The 8816-nt window shown below is 36.6% G+C and overlaps 1 protein-coding gene across 4 annotated transcripts in view; it reads right to left on the bottom strand.

Annotated features, from left to right (window-relative positions):
* The window catches only part of LOC110452570 (cAMP-dependent protein kinase type II regulatory subunit-like), a 215194-nt gene extending 206609 nt beyond the window's left edge, over positions 1–8585 (bottom strand). For 3 of the 4 annotated variants that reach the window (XM_021503932.1, XM_021503144.1, XM_021502335.1), the window contains exon 1: positions 8141–8585. In XM_021503932.1, the coding sequence (XP_021359607.1) occupies positions 8141–8399 (259 nt within the window). In that variant the 5' untranslated portion in view covers positions 8400–8585. The remainder of the gene's footprint in view (positions 1–8140) is intronic. The other variant, XM_021501564.1, reaches the window with a different exon arrangement.
* Positions 8586–8816: the final 231 nt, after the last annotated feature.

The following is an 8816-nucleotide window of genomic DNA, read 5'->3' on the forward strand; positions in this document are numbered from 1 at the left end:
GGGGGGGGGATACTAGGTATGTTCCGACAAAATCGGTTGAATTTTTTAACAATTTTTCTATCTCTCCTGTCTTTAAACTTATAGGTATATATTTTACTATCTGGAATGGGGGTTATGCATATACACCAAGAACATTTTCAATCAAATATTGAATTGACTGTGTCTAGATCATATTATGTTAACTTTTCTGAAATTGGGCATAAAATGTCTGAAATGGGGTGAGAGGTCTTACAATTTGTTCACATTTTTCTTTAAAGATATGAACAAAATAGAGGAAAAAGGCGGTTCCAAGAGTCATGGAAGACAGGCAGACCTTGGCTGCAAGTATCTAGTGATTTAATGATGAAGCTCCCAATGAGTTTTGCTGGATGACAGCTAAAGTTGAGACACTGAAGTCCCATGAATCCAGTAAAGCTCACATCAAAAGTGTTGGTGTCATGAAAGGGAGAACACTTATTGCTAAAGGAGAGAGAACTGAAGCTCAGAAAAGTATTGAGAGTTTGAATCCATTCCTTTTAGTTCTTAAGAACAAATCCATTAAAATGTTGTTGACCTCTGTGACCTTGAGAGTAGGTCAAGGTCACTTTCATTCGCAAACTTTGTTGGGCTCTTTCCCAGGAAATAACCAGCCGAATAGTAAGGTTCTATAACTTCCAGTTCTTCAGAAGAAGTCATTTGAAGTGTTTGACATATCTGCCTCATGTGACCTTAAAAATATATCAAGGTCATTTTCATTCTCAAACTTTGTTGGGCTCTTTCCTAGGAAGCTACAAGCCAAATATAAAGATTCTATACCTTTCAGTTGTTCAGAAGAAGTCGTTTGAAGTGTCTGACACATTTGACCCCTGTGACCTTGAAAGAAGGTCAAGGTTATTTTCTTCCTTAAACTTTGTCGGGCTCTATCTCAGGAAGCCATCAACCAAATATAAAGATTCTATATACCTTTCGGTTCTTCAGAAGAAGTCATTTGAAGCTTTTGACACATTTGACCCCTGTGACCTTTACAGTAGGTCAAGGTCATTTTCGTTCTCAAACTTTGTAGGGCTCCTACCAACAAAGCTTTCAGCCAAATATCATGACTCTAGGCCTGTCCGTTCTTCAGAAGAAGTTGGTTAAAGGAAAAGTTGACGGACGACGGACGCCGCACCACGACATAAGCTCACCTGCCCGAATAATAATAACAACACGAAAATACAATAATTTTTTAGCCAGATGGGATTTTACGGCTCTCTGCCGGAGTAAATATAGTCTTTATTAGTATATTTCTTAACAATATTCTCAAATATATATATACACTAATCAAGCAATATGTGGTGGACCGGCGGTCCACCAATCTTTAGAGATTAAGTGGACCGTCCAAGATTTTGGTGGACCCGGTCCTCCGTTCTACCCTTAGTGTCGACCCCTGTGTATCTGTCAGGTATAAATACAGAGACTTTCAGTGACAAGCTCCAAGCTGGCTCATGCCCATGAAAAGACTTTCCATACTTAAATTTGTGTCTGTTTTAATTCAATGACAAAAAAAAAATCTGAAACACCTCTGACATCTGGATGGTTGTAATGCATGGATTTGTTTTCAAGTATCATTGAATTTGAAACATTAACAGATAGAGCAAAAGAGGAATATTTTTTCAATTGTTTCAAAAGAACTTTTTATAGAAAACTTCCCACAAATATCAGGTAGGAAATGGTTAATTACAACACTCAAAAGTGCTCTAAAGCCACCTACAGTCATCTACAATTTCAAAATGTTCTGGGAGAGAACCCCCAACCAGTTATTAGAGATTTTTAACCATCTATCCAAAACGTGAGGCCTAACAAAACAAGAGGCCCAGAGGGCCTGTATCGCTCACCTGTTTCTTTTGTTACATGCAACTGGCATATAGGTAACTTAAGACCAAATTTGGTAACTAGAACACAAGACAATTTAACATCTCTTAAACGGTTCTGAAAATACTGTTGTTTGAAACTTAAAATTTTAATTTTAAAGCTTTAAACCATATTGACCTTTGAATCCCGATTTGCACTTAAAGTTGACATGTGACCTCATTACTGTAATGAAGAAAACAATTCACACAGCTGGTCTACATAACATACCTAAGTATCATGACTGGTCCAAATGGTTCTTAGGATATTGTTGTTTGAAGTTTTTAACATATTTGACCCCTGTGACCTTGAAAGTAGGTCAAGGTAATTTTAATGAGGAAACTTTATAGCACTCCATCCCAGGTACCTACTGGCTAAATATCATGACTCTAGGCCTAATGGAACTTGAGAAGGAGATTGTTAAAGCTTTTAACCAAAGTTGACATTTGACCCCCGACTAGCATTTAAAGTTGACCTTTGACCTCATAACTGTAACTGAGAAAAATATTTGAACTGCTGGTCTACATAACATACCCAAGTATCATGACTCTAGTTCAAATGGTTCTTATGATATTGTTGTTTGAAATTTTTAACATATTTGACCCCTGTGACCTTCAAAGCAGGTCTAGGTCTTTTTAATGAGGAAATTTTATAGCACCACATACCAGGTACTTACTGGCCAAATATCATGACCCTGGGCCTTATGGAACTTGAGAAGCTGTTAAAGCTTTTAACCAAAGTTGACTTTTGACCTCATAACTGTAACTGAAAAAAATATTTGCACTACTGGTTTACATAAAATACCCAAGTATCATAACTCTAGTTCAAATGGTTCTTAGGATATTGTTGTTTGAAATTTTTAACATATTTAACCGCTGTGACCTTGAAAGTAGGTCAAGGTATTTTTAATGAGGAAACTTTATAGCACTCCATCCCAGGTACCTACTGACCAAATATCATGACCCTGGGCCTTATGGAACTTGAGAAGAGGATTGGTAAAGCTTTTAACCAAAGTTGACATTTGACCCCCGACTAGCATTCAAAGTTGACCTTTGACTTCATAACTGTAATTGAAAAAAATATTCGCACTGCTGGTCTACATAACATACCCAAGTATCATCACTCTATTTCAAATGGTTCTTACAATATTGTTGTTTGAATTTTTTAACATATTTGACCCCTGTGACCTTGAAAGTAGGTCAAGGTCATTTTAATGAGGAAACTTTATAGCACTCCATCCCAGGTACCTACTGACTAAATATCATGACCCTAGGTCCTACAGTTCTTCAGAAGAAGTCGTTCAAAAGGAAAAGTTGAAAAGACGATGGACGCCGGACACCGCAGTACGGCATAAGCTCACATGGCCCTTCGGGCCAGGTGAGCTAAAAATGTTTGTTTCCGGTTACCTGAATGACCCTAATTTTATTGAGCGACTCTAACAATTTCCCAGCAAAATTCCGGAATTTCCGGCTTTTTGTTACCGTTTTCCGTTTTACATTTTAGATGCTTGTATTCAAGCGCTCTTTCGACATGGACTGTATTTTAAGATGGCTTCCCTACGCACAACAGTGCTTGCATTAAAGCTTAACAAGAGGCCCAATGGGCCTGCATCGCTCACCTGGTATTAATCTCACACTTGTTATCTTAAAAGTGGACTAAAATACAGCTACAGGCAGAATATCAGTGTTTGAACCTATTAAAAGATTTAAACATACGGCGCCTGTGACCTTGAATGTCGAACAAGAACATTAGGTTGAACAGAGTTAATAATCTTCCAACCGAGCATGCTTCTGGCAAAATATCATTACCCTGGACCTTTTGGTTATACAGAACAAATCATTTAAAGATTTAAACATTTGAATATAAATTAAGGTCATTCATTTGAACAAACTTGGTAGCCCTTTATCTCAGCATGCTACTGGCCAAATATCATTACCCTGGACATTTTGGTTAATGAGAAGAAGTTGTTTAAAGTTTTTAACATATTTGACCCTATGTGACCTTGAATATGGGTGAAGGTCAATCATTTGAACAAACTTGGTAGCCCTTTACCCCAGCATGCTACTGGCCAAATATCGTCACCCTGGGCATTTTGGTTATTCAGAAGTTGTTTAACGTTTTTTTAAGACAATTGACCACTGTGACCTTGAATATAATTGAAGGTCATTCATTTAAACAAACTTGGTAGCCCTTCACCCAAGCATGCTACTGGCCAAATATCATCTCCCTGGGCAGTTTGGTTATCGAGAAGAAGATGTTTAAAGTTTTTAATATATTTGACCCCTGTGACCTTGAAAATAGGTGAAGGTCATAAATTTTAACACACTTTGTAGCCCTTCATCCAAGTTTGCTTCTGGCCAAATATCATCACCCTAGGCTTTTCGGTTATTAAGAAGAAGTCTTTTAAACTAAAATATTGACGACGGACGGAGCGCCACGACATAAGCTCACTTGGCACTTCGTGTCAGGTGAGCTAAAAATGGCGCATGCGACTACTATGCACTCTGTTTTGACTATAGAAATAAATTCACACTATAGTTTCTTTTTTTCATATAAATTCTAAAGGTCATCATAAAATGTTAATATGCTGACAAAAATAAATATTCATTTGAAACGTAAAATACTGCAAAATTTAAGCCTTGATCCGTTTTGGGTCGGAGACGTTGATTGGTGACTTCAGAGCGTTCTATAAATATCTCAAGTGAGCCCAGGGTATGCTAATTTTGTTTGTAAGAACACCCATCAATATTCCTTTTTTGATACAACAATAAATGAATATAATTCCTCGTCAGATTTTTTAATGATTTAAAAAATGATGGTTTGGTGATCCGATTTGGGTACTGTCACCTTATGTTATTAACTTTGGAGTTAACTATCTCACTTTCGAATGCCACGGGATTGGAGACGATTGGTGACATCGCAAGGTGAGTTTGTTTGAATTAATTTCAATTTTGTGAAAGTTTTGAAAGCCTTGTTCAGTACAATCTATTCAATGGTTAATTTATACATACCGTGAGTGTGGCTATAACGAGACTCCTGCCAGATATAAACTACTGGGTGTAGGTGTGGCTGTGACAGCTATAGTATTCAATATACCGTAAAAACCCATGTAATTTGCGCACTTTTTTTTCAGAAATTTAATACCCAAAGTGGGGGGGGTGCGTAAAATATATATAGAAAAATTCAAGTTTTTTTCAGGAAAAGATCGACGATTCTGAGAGATCGCCATCTTGGATTATGTCCCTTGGTACACGGAACTCTAAGACAAATGACGATCAACAAATTTATTTATGTCAAACATTAATAAAAGATACATAATGTGTTGTTATGTGAGTTTATGTGAAAAGTATTAATAAATAGGTAACCGTTAGCCAAATTTCTATGCCAGAGAATCGCCGATCAACTTACGACATTACGTTTCGACATCTCGGTGCGTTTCCCCATACTATTACGAAAATGTAGTTGTTCAATTTAAGCTCCGTTCTATGTAAGTTCTGTAAGTTTTTTCAAATCGCCTATGCGTATACGTATAGCATGGGTTTTTTCCGGCTCACTTTCATGTTGATCTCGCGTCTAACATGACGTAAACACGTGATTGATAATAACCTCGTGAATTATTTCAATATTTATTAAATGAAGCATCGTAAAAATAGTCTGCGTTAACTATTTTTTTCCTTGGAGTAGATTTGAAGAGGATGTATTGATTGTCCACGCTTCTAGTATAAACATATTTTTTATAATCCCTTATCAGTCAAATCAGTCTGTAGTTATGACAATGCAGTAGGGCTTCGTAATTCACGCCACGTGTTGGCGAGTGAAAAAAACAACAACACGGTCCGTCGATCGCGACTGCAAATCATTTCAATTAGTAGAGCTATTGTTAACGGGTAATCACAGAGATAGTGTTAGCTCATTACTGCATTGTAATTTGTAAAAAAATATCGCCAAACCACGGACTTAGATAATCTAATTCCGTGGCCAAACTGAACTGTGACATGACCTGGTTTGAAGTGACGTAACCCAAGCCGCCATGATGAGCCCTTCTCACTGATCGTAATTATGATCAATAAAAGGTATCTAATTATGTCTTTCACCAGGAGATATGCACCAGCGGTTACTAAACATCGAATTACTTATTAATTGATATGTTTTTGTAAGCAAGCAAATGTTTTATGTAAAATATTGCTAAAATGAATTGATGTATGCCGATATGCGCACACATGTGTGATCAGATAATTCAAAGAAAACAAGCAACAAAATACACATTTTACGTAGTTTCTTCTTGGTTTTAAATATCATTTTACATCAATGAAAAATAAATCATAGAAATATATTTTTTTTAAATATATTCAGAGATCGATTTTCGGAGCATGAACATCGTTTTTTTCCCGATTTTTTGGGTGCCTGATGTCTGCATTATCTTTTTGTTTTGGTGTTCAATTTCGTGTGTATAATCAAAATTTATAAAAAAAAAAATTAAAAAAAAATCCCTACCCCCCTATACTAATTTTTTCCAGCATGTAACAGGAAATAAACATATTCATTTGTTAGGCCTTACTGAGAACCCTGAGCGGTCGTAATTGGTATTGAACAAAAAATATCACATTTCGGCTTTATTCCTTAACATACAAGTAAGACTGACTTGGTTTGACGTTCTTCCTTAATGATATAGACGTTTAACGTGAGTTTTAATTCGGACTGGCACCTAAAGATCGAAGTATTGATTAGTCATATGTGTTTGCACGTTTGTAGTATTTCACGCATATTCCGGTTTTCTCCTACATTCATTGCAATAAAAGACCATTTTGTCCGTCATTATGGATTGTCAAGTGCTCAAAAAAAATCTTTAAAGAGTTCCAACAAGGGAGAATTCAAAAGGAAGAGTATCGCAGGTATCACGCTACAGTCTTGTCGCATCATTGCATCGTATCAAGGCCCTTGCGATCCAATACATTGGTGAATCGTTACACCCCTAGCAATAAGTATACGTAATTGAAATAAAATGTTCGATGGAGTATATGTATAATAAATTGAAATAGAGTGCATTTCAATGAATTCTAATTGTTGTGTTAATATTTCTGTGAATAAACGTCTACGAATGACTTTTCATGCATCATAACGTGATGCTACCCAAAAAGACAGAATGCTATCCGCAATGGAACATTTTTTCCAATGTGTTGTGCAGCATTTGTATTATTTAATACCATTAAATTTTAACTCTTCTAAATGAAAATTATCAAAATTATCAAGCCATTTTCATCTGCTTACATACAGGAAATTTATATGAAGTGGTCGCAGTCTGTATTTACCTAGGTCCAGAAGTGTTGGGGACTTCCTGCTCTGAGGGTATGGGATGGAGTGTTACAGAGTCTGTATTTACCTCTACTAGGTCCAGAAGTGTTAGGGAGTTTCAATGGGTTAGTCCCCTTCATATGAATTTGATCAATATTATCACAAATTACGACAACACTGAATACTAACTATAGATTCAGAGATATCAGATTCAATAGCTTAACAATTAAACTGGATTAAGAAATAAGTATCACTTGTCTTCAAAAGTGCAGAGTTCATTAAGTTCCGAAAATAAAAGTGCCGAGGTAACCAAGTGTCGATAATATAAGTGCTGAGGTGTCCAAATACCGAATTGACAAGATTGCCAAACCCTTGCTTTAAGCATTGAACACATGCTTGACAAGGGGCCCCGGTACCCAAATCTGGTTTGTAAATAGTAATGCAAGATTTTGCGGTAACAATTCGTTTCTGGACATACACAAGATGTAAATAGCAAACTCCAAGGAATACATTCCAACATGAGAGGAGGAAAACTGTACAGTAATCCAGAGGAGTTCTGTGTAAATAATTTTAACTCTCCGGAGACCACAACCTAACCTATAAAAATGAGAATGCAGAACAATAATGAGAAGAAACATTGAGGTGGTCAAGAGATGTAAACGTCTATCAACAGACCGAAACCAGGAAGGTAGAAAGATGCTTCAAGACTTGGTAAGCCGTTTCGAGACATACAAAAATTTACATATATGTTTTGTGTGTATATATATATATATTAGAGTGACAGGGTTAAAAACACCGACAACATAGTCTTTTTGTTTCAACTCAAACTACTGCATCCCTAAAACTTGCACACTACAATCACAAACCTACTGTCATTTGCATGCTAAATGTTACCAAAACGGTTACAATCTGGTCAATCTAGGCTACAGGGACTGCGAAAGTGCAAACGGTGGAATTCAAGGTACGGTAAGTCTATATTTACCCATAGGTTCATCATCATCATCATCATCATAATCGTCGTCTTCATCCATGGGTTCTCCAGGGGGAGGACTAGCACCAGCAAATCGTACTCCACGTTCTCCGGAATCATCTTCGTCATCCCTGTCGATGTTCTTTTTGCTGTTTAATTTCACGAAATAATTTGCTGCAAACTGGACAAGATCCGGTGGTCTTTCTTTGAGCACAGAAACAGTAAAATCCTGTAGAAGATCCGTCAGTCCTGGTGGTATTTCGAAATTCATGATGATAACGTACTGTTTAACACTAAAATAAATTTGGTTTTAAAAGCGCGTTCACATTCACTTTTTTTTCTAACACTCATACAAGTATGTGTGTCGCATGTGTATTCCGTATGTAAACCATTCGATGAGTCTCGGGTAACCAGCTTTGATGACGTCACTCATGTAGGTACTACACAGATATGTTACTTTATGTAAGTTATGCTCAGAAAAGTATTTTAAGAATAAAATGTATGTTTATTCATATTTTACAGTGCCTATAGATATGCAAAACATTAGATAACGCGTAAATTGATTATGTATATTGACTTTCTTCTAAGGACTATATTCTGTCGCGTGGTTATAAGTCTCACTCTCGCTGATGGCGGGAGAGTTGACAGCTACCGTAATTACCTACATGAAGGCCTAACACACGAAACT

The sequence above is a fragment of the Mizuhopecten yessoensis genome, unplaced genomic scaffold, assembly GCF_002113885.1.
Source record: "Mizuhopecten yessoensis strain PY_sf001 unplaced genomic scaffold, ASM211388v2 scaffold25, whole genome shotgun sequence".
Taxonomy (NCBI): domain Eukaryota; kingdom Metazoa; phylum Mollusca; class Bivalvia; order Pectinida; family Pectinidae; genus Mizuhopecten; species Mizuhopecten yessoensis.